The sequence below is a fragment of the Cervus canadensis genome, chromosome 9 (genome assembly GCF_019320065.1).
Source record: "Cervus canadensis isolate Bull #8, Minnesota chromosome 9, ASM1932006v1, whole genome shotgun sequence".
Lineage (NCBI taxonomy): Eukaryota > Metazoa > Chordata > Mammalia > Artiodactyla > Cervidae > Cervus > Cervus canadensis.
In genome coordinates, this window is record NC_057394.1 from 64,878,275 (window position 1) to 64,903,966 (window position 25,692).

Below are 25,692 nucleotides of genomic sequence, written 5' to 3' on the forward strand. Positions count from 1 at the left end.
GAGCTCCCAATGCAGGGGTCCCAGGTTCAATCCCTGGTCAGGGAACTAGATCCCACATGCCCGCAACTAAGACCTGGCACAACCAAATAAATAAATATTAAAAAAAAAAAAAAGTTTGGGAGGCAGAGGGGCGAAAAAGGAGCTGGTGAGAGGAGGTTTTGGCGGAGGATACCAGCAGGTGGCGCTTGTCCCCTCCTCCGAGATTAGAACTTTGAACTCACCCTAGAATCCTGTAGGAATCAAGGGCTACCTAGCCAGCGCGGTCAGTGCAAGTGACATGGATCATGCGGTACTTTAGATCCATCACCTTTCCGCATCACCACTTAAAACATAATCTCCCCCTCCATCAGGGGTTGAATTATTTTCTTATTTGACCCGCATCCTCTTCCCCTAGCTAAGTCCCTCACAAGGTCGCTGCTCAAGCCTTGGGATAAAGCCTTAGAGAGTTGGAGCCGAAACTTCAGAAAGGAGGGGGACTTCATTAACCTCCCAACTTCCAACCTTCTTATGCTGTCAGGAGTTTCTGATGCCCCTGGTGTTGGTTTGGGCAGAAGGTGATTTCAACTGCAGACGGGGACGTCAGCTCCCATGCCCCACAGGGGCTAGAAGCAGCTCACAAGGTCACCTTGACGAAACCTGTGCGCAGGCTCCAACCGGGACCGAGTTATTTTATAGTTGGGGTCACTGCCTTTCTGAGCCCTCCAGCTCCACCGAATTCCGGGCTCAGCCAGTCACAGCCAGCCCCTCTTCCTCACACGACAATGGGTTCTGTCCACCATAGAAACGACCTGCATCTTGAAAACTCCTTCCTTTCTGTGCCTGTATTTTCGGCCATTGCTCAGAAAACCCTCTGCTCCACTCCTAAGCTGTTCGCAGCGGCGTCCAGCCCCGGCGTTTACAGGAACGCAACCCTAGAGTCCGAAGGCTCTCCTTTTAAACCCAGCTCCGCCTCTGACTGCCTGGGTGACCTCAGACGGGTTTCTTCACTTCCTCTGTGGGCTGAGGGAAACAGTTTTTCCGCTCACGGGGTCCCCTGGATTCCTGAGATCACGAACGCCGACTATGGAGACCAGCGTCTGGCCCACTGGAGGTGCCCAAATGCTAGGGGCGGGGGTCGTCTGTTAGCCTGATCCTACCGTGAAACACTGCCTCTGGGGGTTGGGAGGGGACTTGAGGTCCAAGAATCCGAATAATTCGCAGAATTGAGATAGGCTCTCGTCTCCCCCGTGATCTCCCTGCGTTCAGCCCCAAGCGAGTATCCGGACAGCCCGGCGCGGGCGCGCGGCAGCAGCCGGGGCCCGCGCCCGGGGCGGCGGAGTCAGGCTCGGGGCTGGACTGACGGCTCCGCGGGAAGGCGGAGCAGAGAGCGGGCGGCGGAGGAGGGGAGAGCCGCCGGGAGGAGGGCGCAGGGGCGGGAGGAGATACATGCGCGCTGCCCGCCGCCGCCGCCGCCGCCGCAGTCCTTAGCTTCCCGGGGACAGGAAACCTTCGAGACCGCGCTGCCACGGCCGCCTCCGCCTCTCGGCTCCCGGTTCCGCGCGCCTGCCACACCCTCCGCCCCTCCTCCGGCATCTCTCGGCGGAGCGCCGCGGGGACTCGGCCCCGGGCTGTTGTCTCCCGTTCCGGCGGGGGAAAGGTGTGACCTCCCCCCGCAGGAGCGGCGCGGCGGGGCGGGGGGGCCCGGGAGAAGATGGCGACGCCGGGAAGCGAACCCCAGCCTTTCGTGCCTGCCCTGTCGGTGGCTACGCTGCACCCCCATCATCATCCCCACCACCACCACGGAGGAACCGGAGCCAGCGGCGGGGCCGCGGGAGGCGGCGGCGGCGGCGGCGGGGGCTTCAACCTGCCCTTGAACCGGGGGCTGGAGCGCGCGCTGGAGGAAGCGGCCAACTCCGGGGGCTTGAACCTCAGTGCCAGGAAACTGAAGGAATTTCCCAGGACCGCGGCCCCCGCGCATGACCTCTCGGACACGGTGCAGGCAGGTGAGAGAGGGCCGAGGGCGGGCGGTGGGTGTGGGTGTCTGGCGAGCTGTCGCGCCTTCCCCGACGCGGTGGCCAGTCTGAGATCTGGCCTGACCGGGGGGTCCAGCGGCCCGTGCTGTCCCGAGGCAGGGACCCGCGTGGGCGGTCCAGCTCGAGGAGAGCGGGGCTGCTCCGGGCCGCCGAGCCCGCGGGCGCGTGGGTCCCCCCTCGCCGCGGCTGCGCCAGGGAAGTGGCAGCGGGGCTGGGACTTGCGGGCGCGCCGCGTGCGCGCAGTGGAAGTGGGAGGTTTCGGGCGGCTGCGGCCGCTTCCTGGGCCCGGCGCAGGGGCTGGGGACCCGGGCGCCGCGTCTGCGCCTCCGACCCGGGCAAAGCCCTCTTCGCGCCGAGGCGCCGCCCGTCCGGTTGGGAAGCCTCTAGACAAAGGTGGCGCGCCCTCAGCCGACCCGAGGGCACCGGCGCGGTGCCGCCGGGCCCCGCTCGGCGACACCACCGAGCGATCGGGCAACTTGTGTCCGCAGCTTCCTCTTCCTGCGTCTGTGCGAGGGGGGAGCGGCGGCTCTGGTCGCGAAACCGAATCGCAGCCGCTTCGTCGGGCTGTCGACTCGCTGGTTCTTTGCCTTCAGCTCACCACCGCCCACGCGGTTTGGTCCTGCCACCGAGGCTACCTCGTACTCAGTAATCCGATCTTTGCGGGGGCCCTGGAAGAGACGGCAGGGTATATTTAAAAAAAAAAAAAAAAGTAATTAAAGTGAGCCGGTTTCCATCCGTGAGCCCGACAAGTTGTAACTCGCGCCAATGAGCATACAGCGTTTTCAAGTTATGTCATGTGTTGACATATTTCTGAGAGATCGGCTTTCCCTTTGGTAGTTGGAGTTACTGGAGCAGGATCTATAAACAGGAAGGAGGCTGGTGGAATGCGATTCGGGCCTTGGGGTCCTGATAGAACTGCCTGGGTTGCCCACCGTCTGGTTTCAGTTCCTTGGAGGAGGGTTTGTATCTTGGCGAGCGCCCAGCACTTCCCAGAGCAGTGGGTACCCCATTTGGGAACCACCGACCAGACCTCCTCGGTGTCATTGGCCCGAGTGTCAGACCCCCAGGGGATCCTGGATGGCTTGACTGTCAGCTCCAGATCTCAGTTTCCTCTCTTGCGGGAAGATGGGAGTGGGGAGAGGGGGCAGACAGTGGCCTTTTGGAGCTAGATTCCAGCGCTCCCCTCTTTAATTCAATGCACATTTATTAAGAGTCCTGATGGATATTTAGACGAGTTCTGAGTTCACTAGAGGCAGAAAGCACTCTTTGGGGCCATTAAACTTTGTAATTTGGATCTGGGGATAGTCAGGAATGGGCAAAAAAGGAGGGAATTTCCAGAGTTGAGTTGTCAACAGCTGGGGAGGTTCTTGATCAGACCACTTAGATGCAGTTTCTGAAGTAGAAGTTATTCCAAGAATTGCCTGGATCATTAACTTAGAAAAAAAATCTGTTGTTAAGTTGGACTTCCCTTTTGCTGCAGATTGTAAGGTGAGCTATGGCAGGATTGGATATGACTGCCGAAAATGTAGCTGGCAGGATATTCATTTCATTGGATATGAAAATGGAGCCGGCAGGACCAGTAAAATTCTGTGTCTGTATGTTCAGAAGGTGGCACTGAATAATGTTCCTCTACTTCTGATGTTTGTTTCAAAGTTGGGTGAACTTGATGTGTCTGCCCTACTGGTGTTTTTTTAGAGAAGACCAGTGCTTTTAAAAGCAGAGACCACCTCTTTCAGTTCAGACCTAACTGTGTGAAGCATGGTGGCGTTTAAAACAAGATTTCCGTTTTCCTCTCTTTGCTTGTTTGTGGTGAGCTGTGGTTGTGAGTTCTGCAAGTTTTTAATTCGAAACCTCACTTGCACATGTTCCATGTGCAGAAAATTCTAACTAGTTAAATCTTGGAGGCTTAACCTTAGTGACAGTGAACTGAAAATGTTAGTTCCTCAGTCGTGTCTGACTCTTTGAGACCCCAGGTACTGGGCCCACCAGGCTCCTCTGTCCATGGAGTTCTCCAGGCAAGAATACTGGAGGTGATAGCCATTCCCTTGTCCAGGGAATTTTCCCAACCCAGGGATCGAACCTGGGTCTCCTGCGTTGCAGGCAGTCTTTACCATCTGAGCCATCGGGGTTGACTCCCTATGGACAAAGGCAATGTTAGTTATGGGAGGAGGAATGTCACTGCAGTTTGTAGAAAGTTAGGAAAACTTATGAGGTAAAGAGTATTCAATGTAGACAGCTCATTTACGTGAAATTGCATTACCCAAATGTGTTAAAGAGTTGCTTTTGCAAAAACATTTTTGCCTCAGGTCAAAGCTGGGTGTAAACCAATTGTGTTCTGCCCTTTGCTCTGTTTACCCAGAGCACTGTTCCTTATTTGGAAGAGCAAAACTCGAAATAAAGCAAGAGTTAAAATTACCTCCAGCATGCCCAGTGCTGACAGTTCCTGCATATAAAGAGTTCTAGAAGAGTGGAGTGTCTGAGTAGTAACATATACAATAAAGACAGTGGATTCTCTGGGGTTCATACTTAGTTTACAGAACATCTCTTAAAATCAGAAGGGCACACAAAGATCCTTAAAGATCTGAGATGTAAAGTGGACTTTTTCATAAATTTTGTAAGACAGGGAGTGACAGAGAAAGCTTTATCTCCCCGTTCAGTTGTATAATTCAAGCCATTTGGTTTATGCCTTGTAAAAGTAACTCTTCTGGCAGCCACCCTAAGCAGAACTGCCCTCTTGGGCAATGTAGCTTATCTGGCCAGGAGTTGAAAACCCAGATGTAAACATAGAAATATAGAAGCCCAGGGCTGCTCAGTAGATGTTTAAGCTCTGTTAATCAAGTGCATACATCCCTTTCATTGGAAAAAAAAAAACAAAAAAACAACACTCTCAGGCCTTCCCGCTTACTTTGAGCCAATCAATTTACTCATATTTGAGTGCAGATAGTTTGGTTGTCAGGATCTAGACTTCTGGCCGGTGAGCTGGGGAAAGAAGGGCTGTGTGCTGGCACAGGTGACCCTGGCTGAATGGGAGAAGAGCCACGATGAGCTCTTGGACTGGGCTGTGCATCACCCTGCCGGGTCCTTGTGAGATGCCAGTTCAGATCCTCTTGCACAGCTGGGGAGAGTTGAGTTCATACATGCTCAAGGTCATCGCTCTACTTAGATGCTAAACCAGGGATGGAACCCTGATGATTTCACTCTAGCGTGTGTGTTCTTGACCATGGTGCTAGTGGTAAAGAATCTGCCTGCCAGTTCAGGAGACATAAGAGATGTGAGTTCAGTCTCTGGAGGAGGAAACAGCAACCCACTCCAGTATTCTTGACTGGGAAATCCCATGGACAGAGGAGCCTGGGGAGAGCTACAGTCCATAGGGTTGCAAAGAGTTGCACACGACTGGAGCGACTTGGCACATACACACACAGGGAAGGGGTGGGGAGGAGTAGAATCCAGGAGGTCACCTGGAGGTTCATTCAACCGACATTCGTTCTGCAAGTACCCACCAAGCACTTCTCAGCGCCAGGCACTGTTCTAGGCACCAAGGATACAGCAGGGACCAACAGAGACTCCCTTGACCCCTTTGATGGAGTTTTCATTCTCCTTGTGGATGAGGGAGGAGGTAATTGAAGAAATAGATTTTGAAGGATAAACTGGGAAGACTTACAGGAGACGTACGCTATCTTCGTTTAGAAATATACATGCTGCCTTGTTTTAAAGGTCACTTACAGTAGCTTGTAACAATAGCACAAATGGTAGTAATAAATACGAACTGAAGCAGAAAGTCAGGCCTGAGAAAAAAGTACACAAATACGTGCGTTGGGAAAGCAAACTTCTTGTTGTTGTTGTTCTAGTGCTGATTTATTAAATAGTGTCATTTGGGGATAAGGAGGTTCCAGAGGGTGTTTGTAGGACTGAAATGAAGTGAACTGAAAAGAGGAGTAAGAAAAGAAAGAGTCTGTCTCAGGCTGATTGCTGGAAGTCCTGGAAAATGACAAGGAAAATCTTGGATCCGAGGTACAGAACAGTGGTTGAAAGTTGGCCACATTAAGGAGAGAGTGGAGTGTGTTATTGCTGGTATCTTTTTTAGGGGTGGCTGGAAGCAGGAAAGGCGATATGGGAAATGCAGGGCTTGCCCAGGGAGGAATACAGATGAGAAAAGTACTCTGAGGTCCTGTATGTGCCAGTGGTGGTGCTGGAGAAGATGCAAAGAGTAAGACATGACAGGAGCACACGTGAGATGCAAAGTGATCTTTTTTTTTTTTTTTAAATAAAACCCCTGCATCTTCTTTTTTTTTTAATATGTAATTTTTTATTTATGTGTTTATTTATTTTGGCTGTGCTGGTCTTTGCTGCTGCACGGGCTTTTCTCTAGTTGCAGCAAGTGGGGGCTCCTCTCCAGTTGCCGGTCGGGGGCGTCTCGTTGGTGGTGGCCTCTCTCGTGGCAGAGCACAGGCTCGAGGTCAGGCGGGCTCAGTCGTTTCGGCTCCCCGGCTCTAGAGAGCAGGTTCAACAGTTGTGACCCACCGGCTTGGTTGTTCCAAGGCATGTGGGATCGTCCCAGATCAGGGATCGAACCTGTGTCTCCTTCATTGGCAGGTGGATTTTTTTTTTTTTTTTTTTAACCACTGAGCCACCAGAGATGCCCCCTATATTTTGCACCCTTTAATTTCAAAGCAAAATACGAAAAACATGATACACAGCCTTCAATCCCTCCTGTCAAATGTGGGAAGGAATAGGGCTTGAGGCCCTGGAGTCCTGCCTTAGACAGAAGGACGGAAATAAAACCACTGGACTTCAGCAGAGGGGAGCAGGTGGGCCACGCCGCCAGGGCTGCTGCTGCGGCGGCCACGGGAACCAGGAAGCCGTGGGGACCTCAAGGTGTGACGAGGGTGGGACAGATAGACATTGTCTGCAAAATTCAGAAAAAAAGGTCATTTTAGTTACACTGGCTAGGAGAGACTCTCCTAGCCTGAGATGGGGTTTGCGTCAGGTTTTGTAGGCTGGTAAGATTTTGGATGGAAGTCCGCATGCACATTCTGTGGTTGGAAAGATGGTGTGAACGTGGGACATGAGAACATGACAGCCTGAGATCTGCTGTGAATACAAGTGAGACGGGTGTTCAGGCCGGGACCTCTGGTCACGTCCTCTCACCCCGCCGTCCCCGTGCAATGGGGTGATGCGGCACAGGGCTCTTAGGACCCTGTAGGACACTGTGGATGGCTGGGGCCTGGGATATGTCAGCCTGTGGGACTAAGGCTGTCTGTCTGCAATACCACTCTCAAATATCTACAGAGGCAAATAATCTTCCCCGAGATTTGTGGCTTCTCTGCTGAAGCCTGAATCTCCCTGTCCCACTCCCATTCTGTCTCAACTGAATCCTTGGGATATTAGCTTCCTTTAGTCACTGGGATGCACCCAGGACTTGATGAAATCTATTTGGTCTCAAAAACTATTCCATAATTTTGGCCATAAAGATTTTTCATTATGAATGTAATGAAACTTGAAATCACACGTGCTTTTGTAGAACATTATGTTCTTTTGTAGTTATGCTTTGTTTCAAATTATGTTTCTGCTATTGAATTGACTAGTCACTGTGCTATAAGGATCATTTATAGTGGTAGTCACTCTCATTTAAATGGCTCTATTTATCACATATATTCTGACTATTAATACTTCAAAAACAAGGAGTCACAGCTTTTCCTCCCTATTATTATTGTTGTTGATCAGTTTCACTGTTGTTGTTTGATCACTAACTTGTATCTGACTCTTTGCAACCCCATGGACTGTAGCCCGCCAGGCTCTTCTGTCCATGGGATTCTCCAGGCAAGAATACTGGAGTGGGTTGCTATTTCCTTCTCCAGGGGATCTTCCAGGACCAGGGACTGAACCCGTGTCTCCTGCATGGTCTCTAGTGGATTCTTTACCACTGAGCCACCAGGGAAGCCCCGGTTTCACTGTGGTTTAGTTGCTCAGTCATGTCCAACTCTTTGTGACCTAATGGACTGTAGCTGCCAGGCTCCTCTGTCCGTGGGATTTCCCAGGCAAGAATACTGGAGTGGGCTGCCGTTTAGAGGACTTCTAGTAGTAAAAGCTGTTAGGCCTCCGACATCTCCGTGCACGTGGTGGCTCCGCACCGTACCCACATGTGCGCGTCCACGTTTCTGTGTGTGGCAGAAACAGTCTCCACAAACACACCCGTATTCTCATTGCTTGCACTGTGGGCCGCTCCTTATTGAAGAGGCAGGAAGACGACACTCTGTTTCCAGAATAACAGCATACAACCATAGGCCGTAAAACCTCTGGGAATTTTTGAGCTGTGCCAGTTTATAAAGGTCAGCCCAGGGTTTGACCTTCATCATTGAAAGTATTCCACCGGCTAATTTGTTAGTCACTGGGACATCTTATTTGTTTTTTGATGAGTGTCAGTTATTAGGCAAAAATTTGGCACAACCCCACTATTTTAAAATTTTAACTTCAATTGTTGACTAAGAATTTTTTTTTTTTTTTAGTTCTGTTGCAACTTAAATTTTTCATGCTGTGTGGTTCAGCAGTTCTTTGGTTTTAAGCATTTAAAGGGTGGGTACCTTTTGAAATCCATGTGAGTGTTGATTGGTGCAGAGGTTAATTTCCTTTGCCCTTGCTGCCCTGCTGGTATGAACAAAGGCTTAGAAGTTGCTACTCAACTTCGTCATTACTTATCAATATTTAAACACAAGTTGCTTCCTTCTTTTGTGTGTACTTTTCTCTTTTTCCCCTTTTTCATATGTACCTATCTGTATCTGTCAACCTATATCCATAGATACAACTATTTACCTATACCTATAGGTGTATTTATATACCTGTATTAATCAGTATATATCTACATACTTGGACTTCCCTGGTGCTCAGATGGTAAAGAATCTGTATGCAGTGTGGAAGACTTGGGTTCAATCCCTGAGTTGAGAAGATCCCCTGGAGAAAGGAATGGCAACCCACTCCAGTATTCTTGACTGGGAAATCCCATGGACAGAGGAGCCTAGTGGGCCACAGTCCATGGGGTCGCAAAGAGTCAGACACGACTGAGCAACTCATACACACACACACGCAGATCTGTGTACTTATATCTATATACATTTATATGTGTGTGACTTGCTTAGCCAAAAAAGAAAGCCCAACTATATTTACATATCCAATGCCTTTATTTATGTACAGTTTATAAGTAGTGTGGGGGCATTTACTATTGCTACAAATTTCTTGTTGTATGAAAGTTTTTTTGGCACCAAATTTTTCATTTGCTATATAAATTTCTTTGGCTAGAGATAAAAGGTATAAAGACTTTTTATATTTATGCTCGGCAGCATTTACTTTCTCTTAATATCTTCCCTGGCTCTGTGTTGAGTCTGCTTTTCCAGAGACTTGGCGATTTAAATGGCAGAAATGCTATGAACTCTGCTTAAGGTGCTTATGGGGGTCCTTGGTTGGGTCACGTGACTTAAACTTTTGTCTGTGCCTCATAGAATTCTGTTTGTGATGCTCCTTCCTAGATTTGGCTTAGCTTTTTGGAAAATTAGACTTCTGCCTTAGAAAGGCATCGGGGAAAACTGGCCTGGGCTTAGGTCTGGTACTGCCCACCACGATCACCGTTTGTGAGCTCTTTCAGTGATGATGTCACTTGTTGAAATTCAGATGATTTGGAGTTAACTGTGATGTTTATTTCAAATATAAAATTATGTGTATGCTCAGTCATGTCTGACTCTTTGCAGCCCCATGACTGTAGCCCGCCAGGCTCCTCTGTCCATGGGAGGATTTTCCAGGCAAGAACACTGGAGTGGGTTGCTATGGCCTTCTCCAGGGGATCTTCCCGACCTAGGGATTGAACCTGCATCTCTTGAGCCCTTTCAGATTCTTTACCAATAACACCCCCTGGGAAGTCCCTATCATAAAAGGCTTAAGGATGTAAGACCCCAAACCCAACTATATTTACATAGCTGATGTATAATTTATAGGATATCAATAGGCTTCTGTTTTATTGCTACTATTTTTCGTGCGTGGCGTGGAAGTTTTTTGCAGCAAAATTTTCAGTTGCTATGATATTTCAGATAAGTTTTTGTGTGTATGTGGTGTGAATTGTTTAACCAAAAAAAGAAAAAAGGCAAGAAAGAAAAGAAAGAAAAAAAATAAGAATGGTCAGGATTCCATGTAAGCCTTAGGCCTGCCAATAGAGACGCAAGCCTGAAGCACGTCTGTGTTCTCTTCATCTTAATTTCAGAGTTCAGTAGTATTGCTTCCATATACTGTAGTAAGAAGTCGTACATTTGGAAACCATCTGTTCCCACAAAGTAATTCAAAAATCGAGTGAGATTGTTTACATGGACAGAAAGTCGCAGAACTGTGAGAATTTGGCTTCTCTTGCAAGCAAGTAGAAGTGAGATGCCCTTCTCAAAGTCAGATTTCTGGGTGTGCTCCTACTTTTTCCTATCTGGGTCCTCCACTGGTCATAAAGGAGGGATACTGGGGCAAAAAAAAAAAAAATTGGAGACAGGCAGTGTTTGGTTTGCATCATAGAAACGTTTTAATTTGGGGTTGCGGAGAAATTATTGCTCCTGTGTTCATAGGAGGTTGATACTGAGCCAGGTTAATTTATGGTACCTGGAACCCTTCCAGGCTGTTCCAGGGTCAGGCTTTATAATTTTGGAAATCTTCTTTGATACTTGCTTTCTTCCTTCTGCTGTGCTTCCTCAGTCTCTTTGCTGGAGGGGCCCTAAGACCTGTGACTTGAAGCAGAGTCGGTATCTCTGGCCCAGTGAGCCTTGAGGTTCCCCTTCAGTGTTCTCCCCAGAGGGGCAGAGGGAAGCCCCATCTTGGTTTTCTTAATCCTCTGGCTTCTCCTGTGGTCTTGCTTTTGACAGCGGACCTCTGCAGCTCTGCCCGTGGAGTTTTGCTACCCAAGGTATTCCTCTGATGTTCTTTTTTTTTTTTTAAATTCCATGCATTCATTTTATTGGCGCATAACTGCTTTACCGTGCGGTGCCGCTTCCTGCTGTATGCAGTGTGAATCAGGTCTGTGTACACACGTGCTCCCTGCCCCCGTCCCTCCCCTCGAGGTTGCCGCAGAGCCCTGGGGGGGGGCGGGGGGGGTGGGGGGGGGCCCCCCGTGTGACACAGCGGCTTCCCCTTCGCTGCCCGGTGTGCTTGTCAGCGCTGCTGCCCCAGCCGTCCGCGCCCCATCCTCCTGTGCCCACACGTCCGTTTTCCACATCCTCTAACGCTCTTCCCTATTTTTTGACGTTGATGCTACACAGCCTTACAAGTAGCATCAATACACCTGACCTGGTTTCATCAGCCTGGCTCTGATGTGCCGCAGTTTCTCTCTGCAGGCAAAGGCCATGAGCTCCAAGATAGCACCTCCCCCTTGCAGACTGCCTGACTTGGCCTTCCTTTCCATTGCCTACGTTTCCCTTTTCCAGGTCATTTCCCTCGCTTCCCCTCCGCTCCCTCCCCACCTTCTGCCCTGGAAAAGTGTGAAAGTGAAGTCGCTCAGTCGTGTCCGACTCTTTGCAACCCCACGGGCTGTAGCCCACCAGGCTCCTCCGTCCATGGGATTTTCCAGGCAAGAGTACTGGGGTGGGTTGCCATTTCCTTCTCCAGGGGATCTTCCCAACCCAGGGATCAAAACCAGGTCTCCCACATTGCAGGCAGACACTTTACTGCCTGAGCCATCAGGGAAGCCCTTCTGCCCTAGTTGAGTCTACTTAACCCTGCTCCCATTCTGGCCAGTCCCCAGCCTCCTCAGGACAGGGGCCTCCCTGGCAGCCCTTCCGTGCAGATCTGAGCGCAGAATCAGGCGCAGCTTTAAGACACTTTGGCATTATTTCCTTGTGGTGCTTTTTTGTTAATTATTGCCTTCCTCTCTGGTGCTTTCCTCATGCTTAAACTCTTTCCTCCTTTGCTGGCCTGTGAGGTCTGGCTCAGCAGGGATTTTCCCTTGGTTTCGCGTGTGCCCTCCACACGAGGCACAGAAAGTGCTAGATTAATATCAGTGCGCTGTTCCTCTCCCCTTTCCTACTCACAGCCGTCTTTTAGTCCCTGCACTTTCAGTCTGTCATCTTGGATCTGCCACGATGCATTGTTTGCTGATCTGCTGCCTTTTTTTTGGCCTTTTTTTTTTTCCACACGGCATTTTTTTTGCTTCTCAGCCATCGTCCACTCTACTCATTGGCTCAGGCTGCTGTAACAAAATACCGCAGACTGGGTGTCTTAACAGAAATTTATTTCCTCACTGTTCTAGAGGCTGAAAGTCCAAAGTCGCGGTGTCGGTGGGGCTGCTTTCTCCCGAGGCATCGCTCCTTGGCTTGTTGATGGCCGCCCTGCCCCTGTGTTTGTGTGGCCCTGCCTCTGTCCTTGAGCATCCCTGCTGTCTCCTTGTGGGTCCGTATTTCCTCCTCCTGTGAAGACACTGGTCACACTGAATTAGGGCCCGCCCATAACCCACTCATAAAACCTTATGAGTGCGTATACGACTTGAGAGGCCTGATCTCCAAATAGATCATGTTCTGAGGATCTGGGGCTTTGATGCATGAATCTAGGGGAACACGATTCAGCCCAGCACACACTCCTCCTGGCCTGGATAAAGTGACTGTGCTGTGTAAGCCTGCCTTCCTGGTAGGCCTGGGCCAGGCCAGTCTTTTTCCCCATAGTAAATGTTTCTGAGTACCTGATGTGCTGTAAAAGGAAGGGGCCACACACACACTTAAAAATGGGTGACTCTGACTAAAGTCTGGGTCCCCCTCCTCCCCACCACCTCTCCCAAATTTAGAATCTTCTTTTGGGTGGTTGGTGGGTCCCTAGAGTTATTCTTTCTCAACAGCTAAGATTACTTTCTTCAACGTTTGCCAAGTGTTTGATAAGCCAGATTACATCCAGAGGTCGAGTTGTCATGACTTCTGAGAGGGACAGGTGGGAGTTTTATTGTATCAAATGTTGCTTGAAGTTAACAATTGAACTGAAAGTAAACAGGTCTTGAGCACCTAGCATGGATAGCAGCTGTGGATGATTAAAAAAAATAGAGACGTAGTTGTTGGTATAGATTTTGCAGAATTGGATGAGGATTAAAGTAACATTTGAAAGCACTGTTGTTGTTTCGTTGCTGAGTCGTGTCTGATTCTTTTTCGACCCAGTAGACTGCAGCCTACCCGGCTCCTCTGTCCACGGGACTTTCCAGGCAAGAATGCTGGAGTGGCTTGGCATTTCTTTCTCCAGGGGGTCTTCCTGGCCTAGGGATCCAACGCAAGTCTCCTGAATTGCAGGTGGTTTCTTTACCCCTGAGCCATCTGGGAAGCCCCGAAAGTACTGTATTCTCAGTAACTGTCATTTTCTGAAAAAGCCTTTCAGTCCTTAGCCTAAGGGACTGTCTTCGCCTTTCTGTAGCTTAGAGGTTGAAAATCAACTCTCTTGAGCCTTAAAGACCAGGGTCCAAATCTTAGTATTGTCGATTATTAACTGTGTCACTCTGACTAGATAACTTAAACTCCGAGTATCAGTTTCTTGTGAACTGATGTCTTACCTATAAAATGGGAACAATGGGTCCTGAGTCATGTGTGAGGACAATGGTTATAACAACAATAGCAACACTATCGAGTGCTTTTCTGTGTCAGGCATTGTTCCATGTGCTTTATATGTAAATATATATATTAAATATATGTAATATATACATTTCCTCATTTAATTCTTGCTGAGCATTCTGTTTTAACTGCAGTAGGAGCTCAATACCTCCTAACCTTCCCAACTGCCAGCTGGGTTCCACTCAACTTCTGATATCCAGTTGAAATCCATCTGCCTCTGAAATGCCTTTCTCTACCACTGTAGACGGAGGAGGGAGTTTCTAGATATCTAGAAATCACCCCTTCACATCTCTCCCTCATTTAATAGCTGAGGACACTGAGGCTCAGAGAGCTTAAGCCACTTGCCCAAGGTCACACAGCAGGGCGGTGGGCACCTCTCAGCCAGGAAGCTCCCTCCCTCCTTAGACTTCTCAGGTCAGCCCCACCCAGACCAGGCAGGAGGAAGGACCCTAGAAGAAAAAATAAGTACTGTGAAACCTTTAATAACATGTGGTCCAAAGCTGGGGAGAGTAAGATAGGAAACGAAGCGCGGTTACAGATTAACCGTGTTAGTTCAGGATTTTACGGCATGTGGTTTGGAGGACATGCTTGGGCTCCATGTAAATTGGATCCCAAAGTACTGACAGATGCATGGGGCAGTCCCACCCAGACTCAGGCCTGGAGGTCCACCGCCGCCTGTCAGAGCAAGACTTTTCTCAGCACTTGGAATCCATTTTCCTGTGGAAATAAAGTAGTAAGTGGTGGTTTGGTTCTCCCGCCAACCCTCCCTTTAACCCTGGCAGAGCTGGGCCTTTGTGTTGACCATGTTTCTTTGGAAAAATGCAGACTCCCTTCTGACATGGAATTCTGCATCAGAATGCGAAACTCTGGCCTCTTGGCGATCGCTCTCTCCCCTGAGGCCGTTCTGACCCAATGTCAGGAAGCCCACCTCCCTCCCAGGGCCCTTGGTCAGCGGGCCCAGCAGACTGGGCGTCCCTTCCACCCGGTGCAGGGAGCTAGCTGTTGTGTTGTGCGTGCGTATTCAGTCGTGTCCCACTCTTTGCGAACCCGTGGATCGTACATAGCCCCCCAGGCTCCTCTGTCCATGGAATTGCCCAGGCAACAGTACTGGAGCGGGTTGTCATTTCCTTCTCCAGGGGAATCTTTCTGACCCAGGGATCGAACCCGCGTCTCATGGGTCTCCTGCACTGGTAGATGGATTCTTTACCCCTGAGCACCCTGGGAACCTCAGGTGGGCATAAGTCGGGGGTCAGCTCTGGGGCTCAGCGAGGCGTCCAGACCTGAGAGGAGCTGGTCTGGGAAATGCCCCCTGCAGGAGACGGCAGGGATGGAAATGCTTCTCTGCTTAGTTGGTGCATTTTTTACATATTATTCCCCCAAATTGTTTATTTTAGAATTTGAAGCAAATTACTGAGTCATGCTGAACTTCAGGTGGGTAATTTCTTTTCTTTTAATATTTATTTATTTGGGTGCATAGGGTCTTAGTTGTGCCATGCAGGATCTTTAGTTGTGGCACATGGGATCTAGTTCCCAGACTGGGAATCAAACCCAGGCCCCCGGCACTGGGAGTGTGGAGTCTTAGCCACTGGGCCACCTGGTAAGTCCCCAGGTTTGTAATTTGTTGACGGTGAAAATACTCTTTTCCAGATGCTCAATGTCACTCATTATCAGAGAAATGCAAATCACGACCACAATGAGGTACCATCTCATGTGGGTCAGAATGGCTGCTATCAAAAAGTCTACAAACAATAAATGCTGGAGAGGGTGTGGAGAAAAGGGAACCCTCTTACACTGTTGGTGGGAATGCAAACTAGTACAGCCGCTATGGAGAACAGTGTGGAGATTCCTTAAAAAACTGGAAATAGAACTGCCATACGACCCTGCAATCCCACTGCTGGGTATACACACCAAGGAAACCAGAACTGAAAGAGACACGTGTACCCCAATGTTCATCGCAACACTGTTTATAATAGCCAGGACATGGAAGCAACCTAGATGTCCATAGACAGATGAATGGATGAGAAAGTTGTGGTACATATACACCATGGAATATTACTTAGCTATTAAAAAGAACACATTTGAATCAGTTCTAATGAGGTGGATGAAACTGGAGCCTATTATACAGAGTGAGAAGAAAGTAAGTCAGAAAGAAAAACACCAATACAGTATATTAACACATATATATGGAATTTAGAAAGATGGTAATGATGACCCTATATGCGAGGCAGCAAAAGAGACACAGACTTTTGGACTCTGGGAGAAGGCGAGGGTGGGATGATTTGAGAGAACAGCATTGAAACATGTATATTATCACATGTGAACTAGATCGCCCGTCCAGGTTCAGTGCATGAGACAGGGTGCTCAGGGCTGGTGCACTGGGATGACCCAGAGGGAGAGGGGATGGGGAGGGAGGTGGGAGGGGGGTTCAGGATGGGGGTCACATGTACACCCATGGCTGATTCATGTCAGTGTATGGCAAAACCACTACAATATTGTAAAGTAATTAGCCTCCAATTAAAATAAATTAATTAATTAAAAAAAATACTCTTCTCCCCTCAGGGCTGTTGTGAGGAGGTGAGATACAGTCCCCAGAGCAGAATTTGGGTTTGGCTTAAGTGAGTGATCAGTAGATGTCACTTGCTTTTCTAGATTCCCAAGGGTTGACGTGTCATAGTTTTTCTTCTGTAAGATAAATAACTGGTTGTCATCAGCCTGCCATTGGCATAGTGGCTAAGAGTACACAAGGCCGGCTCTCAGTCCTGGTTTCATAAGAACATGGCTGGTACTTAACTTCTCTGAGTCTCAGTTTCCTTGTCTTGCAATGAGGGATCATAATCATAGGATTATTGTGCGGAGGAAATGAATGAATATATGTGTAAAGTGCTCAGATCAATGCTTGGCACTGACATTTGCCATTATTATTATCATAGTCCGTTATCTTTAGAAAAGAGATTCAGTCTTCTAAAGGCCCAGAAAGACTAAATTCCTAGAAATATTGTGACATTAATAAAATGATTGCGATATCCAGAAAGCTTCAGTATACCTGGTTGCACTATGTATAAACATTATTTATATTCTTTTGACAGTCTTTGGGAGATGGTAGAGTAGGTACTGGCTCAGACCGTAAAGAATCTGCCTGCAGTGCAGGAGACCTGGGTTCAATTCTTGGGTTGGGAAGATCCCCTGGGGAAGGGAATGGCTACTCACTCCAGCATTCCTGCCTGGGAAATCCCCTGCAGGGCTACGGTCCATGGGGCCTCAAAGAGCTGGACAAGACCGAGCGACTTAGCACACAGAGAGTAGGTATTATTTATTCTTCCAGAGCTAAATATTCAGATCTTAGGTGTAAGGAAACCCGGGTAGATGGTGAAATGGTTTTCCTTGGGTTGTGTTACTAATAAGTGGTTGAGCCAAGACTATATCTTGTCAGTTTTTTATTTGTTTTCCATTCATTCCTCAAATACTTCTCCAAGGAGTGAGAACATGTCTGTGAGGATGCAGAGATTAAAGAATAAATATGTAGATTTCAACATGTCATTGCTTTTCTTACTTTCCTGGTGTCCAGCATTTGGTTTGAACTTTAATCTGAAGTCGTTACATCAAAGGCCTGCTGATAGGTTCAGTATCACCCTGAAGTTCCTGATAAGGGAACCAAAGGGGAGATGGCCTGGGTCCAGGGTCCTTCAGGCTATTTCCTCTTTCAGTCCTCCCAACGGCCTTGCAAGGCAGGTAGTCTCCTTGCAGCCCAGAAGGAACATCAGTTATGCAAATCTGAGTACGTTTGCAGAGCCAGTAGGGCCAAAGCTGAAGTTGGAGTCAGAACTCAGGATGAAGGGTCGGAGTCTCTTGCCATTAATAGGAGCAGAATCTGCCACCCCCAAAATAGGCCACTTTGGTGTATTGAGTATTTTGAACTTTGTTGTTGTTGTTCAGTTGCTAAGTCATGTCCGACTCTTTGCGACCCTATGGACTGGTAGCCCACCAGGCTCCTCGGTCCATGGGATTCTCCAGGCTAGAATACTGGAGCCGTTCCCTTCTCCAAGGGATCTTCCTGATTCAGAGACTGAACCCACGTCTCCTACATTGCAGGCAGATTCTTTACTTTCTGAGCCACCGTTTGCTCAAATTCATGTGCATGGAGTCAGTGACACTATCTAACCGTCTCATCCTCTGCTGCCCACTTATCCATTTGCCTTTTGTCTTTCCCAGCATCAGGATCTTTCCAATGAATTGGCTCTTTGCATCAGGTGGTCAAAGTATTAGAGCTTCAGCTTCAGCATCAGTTCTTCCCATGAATATTTAGAGTTGATTTCCTTTAGGATTGACTGGTTTGATCTCCTTGCAGTCCAAGGAACTCTCAAGAGTTTTCTCCAGCACCACAGTTTTTAACTAAAGTTACTTTAAAAACATTCTGGCCTCCTTTGTCTCCCTGAAAACTGGAACTAAATACCTTGTGTGAAAGAGATACCAAAAGAGACACAGAGATACCCTCCATACCAAAGAAGGAATAGCAGAATTCAGGGTGGAGATGGCTGTGTAAATAAACTTTACTTCTTCACTCGTTCCTACACCAAGTCCAAACTCATTTGTCTTGTCAATTTTTAACAGGTTTACTGTTTTTTGTTTTTTTTTTTGGTCTAAAATATATATAAAAGCTGTCTGTTTTGGTTGCTTCTTTCAGTATCTTATATTTATGAGCTCCTGTATGTAGGAAATTAGTTTTTTCCCCATTGTTGGATAGCAGTTATTTACTAGGCCAACCAAGAACCTAGAAGGGAAGAAGGAATTAAGTTTTCTTCTCCTGTACTGTGATTTCTTGTAGAGTCACTGCATATTTAGAGCTGGAGGTATGGATCCGTAGATGAGAGTTTGCAATGAGAATCAAGCCCAGAGGATTTTGATAGGTAGTTCCTGGGGTAACTCAGAGACTGATGAGTCAGATTCCACTCCAGACTCATGTCTCCCGTTAAAAGGAGTGGATACAGAGGATCCAGGTGCATGCCTGGGGAGTTCTAGTCCTGATACGCACCGGTTTCCAGTGGCCAATTATCAGCTCCATTTCTAAGAACTGCTTTCCAGCAAGCACTGATACTCATTAAAAAAAATCCTCCAACATTTCTATTATTTAAAAATTTAAGTACATCTTCAGGTTTTTGGTTTTGTTATGAAATTTTGTTAAGACTTTATAGTCTGTAACTTAATTGAACAGCCTATTTAAAATTTACTTGATTTTATTCCCTCCAGTGAGAAATGAGTGAATAGCCATTGGGTGAGTCATCAAGTAATATACTTTCTAGAGCATTTCCTCTGCAATAGGAGTACTTACATTCTCAAAGTTGAGTTGATTTCTAAACGTGCATTTTGTTTTGTCATGAAGATCCTTCAATGCATTAATTAGTTGCTTTTATAATCTTATAAATGAAATAACACAGCAGCCCGTTTTGACTAAAATGGCAGCACAGCTTATGTCTAAATAACCAAAATTTTTTGTGTTAATGCAAATCTAATTCAAAGGAATCTGATTGTGCAATTGAAGGCAAACAGATCTTTCTTTGTTCAGTTCCCTTAGAGGTGAGGATGATAATCTCTGCATGCAATTTAAGGCAATTATGGGTAGTTTTCAGTCTTTAGAAAGCCTGGATAAATCAAAGTTAATTTTAGTTGTACCAGTCCTTCCAGTGGCTATCGTCTTGTAATAAACTTTCCGCCGTGGTTTGTTCAGATATTTGCAATGAATGCTTTCTTGCATCTGTGAAGTACTTTGAAGGGCACCGCGCTGTAACTTTATGAGTGTTAATGTGCCAAAGTCCGATCTATCTTATGAAATTCACTTGGCAGCTATGAAGACTTGCTGTTGCTCCCCCTTGCCCCCCTAACCCCTAAACTCCTTAGAATCAGTATGTTAATGAAGACTGGATATCTCAATATGAAATCTGCACAGTGGGAGTCCCAAGGTTATGTGCCTTGGCAGTGCCCTTAATGTCTGCGTTTTTAGAGAGTGAATGACAGACAGGCTAGCCCAGCGCAGTGTTCCACCATCGGGCTGCCAGGGTCTTTCTAAGGGTGGTTCATGCTTTCAGTGTCTCAGAGGTCTCACGGGTTCTCTTTGAACCTTCCTCTTCTCTATCAGCCAGGTCTCCTTGTTTGTGATCTCTTAACACAATCAGGTTGGATAAGCCCCATCACCTTTTTTTTTTAATTGAATGAAAGATTCATTAAACTCTGTAGTGCTTTACACTTTTCAAGTTTCATACCCATGACTTCATGTGATTCCATAATAACCCTTTTCTTCCCTACCCTTATATTCCCTCTCCCCAATGGGACTCTGCTTCTTTTTTGTTTTATTCACTAGTTTGTTGTATTTTTTAGATTCTCCATGTGATATCATATAGTGTTTGTCTTTCTCTGACTTATTTCACTTAGCATCATGCTCTTCAAGTCTATCCGTGTTGCTGCAAATGGCAAAATTCCATTCTTTTTTATGGCTGAGTAGTCTGTTGCTGACTTTCCTGCTGACTCAGTGGTAAGGAATCCTCCTGCCAATGCAGGAGACTTGAGTTTGATTCCTGGCTTGGGAAGATCCCCTGGAGAAGGAAATGGCAACCCACTCCAGTATTCTTGCCTGGGAAATCCCATGGACAGAGGAGCCTGGTGGGCTACAGTCCATGGATCACAGAGTCAGACACGACTTAGTGACTAAACAACAACAGTATTCTATTCTATATATATATATATATATACACCACATCTTCTTTATCCTTTCATCTATTGATGGACACTTAGGTTGCTTCCATACTTTGGCAGTTGTAAATAATGCCACTGTAAACATTGGGAACCCAGTCGCCTTTGGACAGAAGACTTCAGCTTTCAAACATATCACTTTGTATAGTTCTGTGCAACACTCATTTATCAAGAGAGCATTAAGTCACTGTGGACATCACAAGAGATGCTCTTATGGAATGCTCCTAATATCCTATAATCCAGGTTTTCTGGGGTCAGTCTGGTTGAGACCATTTGCCCTGGCTTGTATAATTAGTGCTAAGTCGCTTTCGCTTCAGTCATGTCGGACTCTGCAACCCTATGGAGAGCCTGCCAGGCTCCTCTGTCCATGGGTTTCTCCAGGCAAGAATACTGGAGTGGGTTGCCATGCCCTCCTCCAGGGGATCTTCCTGACCCAGGGATTGAAACCCACGTCTCTTACATCTCCTTCATTGGCAGGTGGGCTCTTCACCACTAGCACCACCTGGGAAGCCGCTTAAAGTATAATAGCACCTCCTTTTATGCATAATAGCACCTCCTTTTAATGCATCCTGATTTGGATGATAAATTATGTGATCACATTACTCATGGAACCATAGACACCGTGTTTTAAGATAAACTGAAATGGAGATGAGGTAAGTGACTTGCCCAGGCCCTCTGGTCACTGAGTTCAGATCAGGTTTAGGGTCTGAGTGGTTTATTCTGGTCATCTCCATCACCTGCTCAGACTGCTGCCCTTTGACGGAATGACAGTGCTTGGCTGGTTTCTCTTTTTTTTTTAAGTTTTTTTTTTTTTTTTTTGATGTGGGCCATTTTTTAAAAAAAGTCTTTTTTTGAATTTGTCACAGTTGCCTTCGCTTTTTGTGTTTTTGGTCTTTTGACCATGAGGCAATGAGATCCCAGCTCCCTGAACAGGGATCAGACCCTCACCCTCCTATTGCAACGCCAAGGCCCAACCACTGGACCGCTGGGGAAGTCCCTGGTTTCTCTTTTTAACTTTTACACCAGGGAACCCTCACAGGAAGGTCTTCGGCATTTGTTGTTAATCCTAGTGGGCAAAATACACACTCATTTTAGAATCATGAAATATAGCATACATAGGGAAGAGTCTATACAGAATGTAAGCGTGGCTTCACTAATGATAGTCAAATTGTCTTAGGGACAGAGCAGGTAGGAACCTGGGGGTAGGGCTGGGGTGGGGACGTGATGATCTAGGGTGGTACAAGGGCTGATGCAAACAGTTTCTGTCTTGAGTTAGCAGCAAATGCACAGGTAAGTATGCATTTGTCAGAACTCATCGCACTCTGCACGTAAAAAGGTTGCGTTTTGTTATATACAAATTGTACCTCAATAAGGTAGACTAAAAATGCTTCTGTGTGCTCTTATCCAACTTGAGAAGCAGAACATCCAATTCCTCTTTAGCTCTCTACTTGCTGCACTGTCTCTGAATAACAATCTGTTGGTTTTTTTTAATTTTTTAAAAAATGTGGAACATTTTAAAAGTCTTTAATGGGCTTCCCTTGTAGCTCAGCTGGTAAAGAATCCGCCCGCAGTATGGGAGTCCTGGGTTCGATCCCTGGGTTGGGATGATCCCCTGGAGAAGGGAAAGGCTACCCACTCCAGTATTCTGGCCTGGAGAATTCCATAGGCTGTATAGCCCATGGGGTTGCAAAGAGTCAGACATGATTGATCAACTATCACTCACTCCCTCCCTTTCCTCTCTGCATGTGCCAAACAAAACACAACAGAAAACAGAACAATAAAAAAATCAGACTCGGGAGTTTCAGTCCCTGTCAGTCACCCCACACACAGTCTTAACACCTGCGTCATCTGTGTTGTCCCCAGCCACGGCCTCCCTCTCCCTGTTCACCCCTGGCTTTTATGTACTTTAGGCTTTTGGTGTAAGTGATTGAATTGATCCTTAATTGTTCTTTAACTTCATGTCCTTTCTCTCCAGTTATTGATAACAACAAGAAGAATGATAATAGCTTTTTTTTTTTGAGTCAGGTATTAAGTATTTCTCTGATTTAATCCCTCGAGAAATCTTAGGATGTAAGTACATGCATTCTCCCTGTCTCACAGATTAGAAAATCGAGGCTCAGAAAAAATAGCCGCCTATAGCTACTAAGTGGAGAAAAGTGAAAAAAAGGGTTAGTTGCTCAGTCGTGTCTGACTCCTTGTGACCCCATGGACTGTAGTCCACCAGGCTCCTCTCTCCATGGAATTTCCCAGAATACTAGTGTGGGTAGCCTTTTCCTTCTCCAAGGGGATCTGCCAGACCCAGGGATCGAACCCAAGTCTCCTGCATTACAGGCTGATTCTTAACCATCTGAGTCACTAGGGAATCCCAGAAACTGGGATTCAAATCCAGTTTGACTTGTGTGGTCCCATTTTACCCTTTAGTGACCCCTAGAAAATTCCTTGACGAGCATAGAAAAGAAAGAAAATGGAGGACTTTTATTGTGCCTCTAGTATGGCATGTCCTAGAGGTGGCTTACTGTATTATTCTCATGCTAAAAATTAGATATTGTGGTCTCCAAAAACTGAGGCTCAGTTTAAATAATTTCCTCAAGGTGAAAGAGCTAATAAGTGAGACGTCAAAATTAAAGCAGGTCTTTGGTCCCCTAGAAATACCACCTCTGTGCATGATGAACTCCTACTGTATGTCCTGTTTTTTATTCTCTGTAGGACCTAGCCTAGTGCTGGATGTTAGTGAAATTTTTTGATTAGATTGACCGAAAGCAGCATTTCCTTTTATTCTGTTGGAAGGGAGCATGTGAGAGAGAGTCCACTGGGGAAGAGTAGAACCTGCAAGGAATGTTCGTTTTAGAGAAGGGACAGTATGATAACAAAGGTGAGGCGGAATAGCTTCTCAAATGGCATGGTGCAACGGTAGAATTTTGTTTATCTCGGGAGACTGATTTTAAACCTTTCTGAATTTTACCCTAGTGGAGCAGGGTGGTCTGAAATTAAAGGACGGGAGAGAATGATATTGTATTTCTGTTCTGATTTGTTTTTTTCTTTTTTAAAAACAGGTTTATTTGAGATGTAACTCACATTACATACAATTCCACTCATTTAAAGAGTGTAATCAGTGGTATTTGACATATTCAGAGTTGTGAAGCCATGAGCACAACTTTCAAACAGCTTCATCACCTCCGAAGAAACCCTGTATCCACTCGTAGTCACTCTCCATTCCTCCCAAGTCCGTCCCCACCAGCCCGAGGCAACCCACCACATCTGTGATAGTGAATTTTGCCTCTTTTGGACATTTCGTAAAATGGAATCATACAGTATGTGTTCTTTTGGGACTGACTTCTTGCACTGAGCATCACGTTTTCAAGGTCATCCATGCTGTTGTAGTTAGCAGTACCTCATTCCTTTTTATTGTGGAATAATATTCTGTTATGTGCATACACCACACGGATAACATTCTTCAACTGATGGATACTTCACGTTTCCCACTTCTTTGCTATTGTGAGTAACACTGCTGTGAAGAGTTGTGTACAAGGTTTTGTTCAGAAGATCCTGTGTTGTTCGCTTTCTCTAATTCGCTGACTTCCTGCCCTTCTTAAGTACAGAATTAAACGCTAGTGGCCAACTACCCTGGTTTCTTTCACTGGTAGATTCAGAGACTATTGAAATTCTCCCTAGAGTTCACCTTTCAAATTAATTAACAATTAAAAAACTAAACAAGAAAGTATCCATTTATGTTCTAAAAATATGTTATAATATGTTAGAATTTTGTTGATCAAAACACGCATCCTCTGACCACCCAGTACATCTTGTACATCTTATGGTTAGTTCTTGTTTGGTTGGGGCTTCCCCGGTGACTCAGATGGCAAAGAATCCGCCTGCAATGTGGGAGACCTGGGTTCGATCCCTGGGTCGGGAAGATCCCCTGCAGAGGGGAATGGCTAACGCTCTTCAGTTCTTGGTATTAATATAAGTAACCCAGCGTGTAGAGGACAGGTCTGCAGCAGATGTAGCTTCTGGCTCTTGGAGTTTGTCCTCCACGTTTGTTTTTGTCAGCAGTGTTTCTGCTTTCTGCTGACTGTGCTGCATGCCAAGGGCACAGTTGGTGGTGGTATTTGCAGAGATGTGTGTTAGTGTGAGGGACAGAGGAGACTCAAGTGTGGACTGTTGAGCGATGGGCACCCGATCTGCCCTCCACACATGGCCCTTTGTGCTCTCGGTAACTGGAGAAATGCTGGCTGTGTCGCTGGGTTTTCTCCAAGCCTGCTAGGGGTGGCATCTCCCAGGGCTGGATGTGAGCTGCTTAGAATTGTATGTGGTGGGCACACTCTTCCATAATGAACCGCCAAGGACTCACATCACCATGTCTTTGTCACTGGCTTCCATCTCTTTCTTGCTGTGACCATGCATGAGGTTTAAAACGATTATGGCTGTTTAGGCAAAGATCCAGGTCAAATCCCTGCTTTGTCAGTTACTAGTTGGGTGACTTGGGGCCAGTGCTGAGCTCTGATTTCTCATCTGTCAAGGGAAAATACTAAAACTTATCTCCTGGGGTTGCTGTGATGATTCAAAGAACAAATTCTCAACACGTGGTACTTGGCGTGTGTGTGTGTGTGTGACATTAGTAGTAGCTGTGTTTTGAGCTGTGGTGGCCCCACTGGAGGAGCTATTTTTAGACAAGAGTGATCTGCTCACTGCCTCCAGCCCCCATCCGAGCTGGGGACCTGCATCTGTCTCTGTCACTAGTCTGGGAACATACCTCTTGGCTAATACAACCTCTCTGCCAGTCCTCTGAGTCCTCTTTGCACCCCAGGCAGTGCCTCAGGGCTCCCTGCTGTATGCAGGGTGTCAGGGGTACCCCCAGCCTGCTGCTGGCTGCTAGTTGATGGAAGGACTTGGACTGTCTCGCACTTGGCTGCCTGGGCAGCTGCAGCTCCTCTGAGGCTGTGGTCCCCTGACCACGTACGTTTATCATCTTATATGAGCCATCTGGGGACTCAAGGCAGTACTCCTGTAAAGTCTGTGACTTTAATTTGAGAACCAGCGTGTGATGTGGCCTGGTGTCTTAGCTCTTGGTAAAGATAAAATGGGAGGGAAAGAGAAAGGGAGAGAGTGAGTGAGTGAGAGAGAGGGTGATGTAAAGGCCAATTCTGCTTAGAAATATGAGCATCTTAGGGTGAAGATGCTTGATCTGCAGGGATATAGTTTGGAAAATATATTTATGAGCATTATTTTCATTACATCGACTGAAGGAAAAGAGTGAAATCTTTCCAACCTTTGGGTCAGTGCAGGAGGCCGAAAGAGAAGGCGATGTTCCGGGACACTGAGTGTCCCAGTGAACTGAGGGT

The 25,692-nt window shown here is 47.0% G+C and overlaps 1 protein-coding gene across 3 annotated transcripts in view; it reads left to right on the forward strand.

The window, feature by feature from the left end:
• The first annotated feature begins 977 nt into the window (after window positions 1–977).
• Window positions 978–25,692, forward strand: part of LRCH1 (leucine rich repeats and calponin homology domain containing 1) — a 210,725-nt gene continuing 186,010 nt past the window's right edge. Inside the window, exon 1 of one of the 3 annotated variants that reach the window (XM_043478199.1) lies at window positions 978–1,982. In XM_043478199.1, coding sequence (XP_043334134.1) covers window positions 1,691–1,982 — 292 coding nt within the window. In that variant the 5' untranslated portion in view covers window positions 978–1,690. The remainder of the gene's footprint in view (window positions 1,983–25,692) is intronic. The other 2 variants (XM_043478197.1, XM_043478198.1) reach the window with 2 other exon arrangements.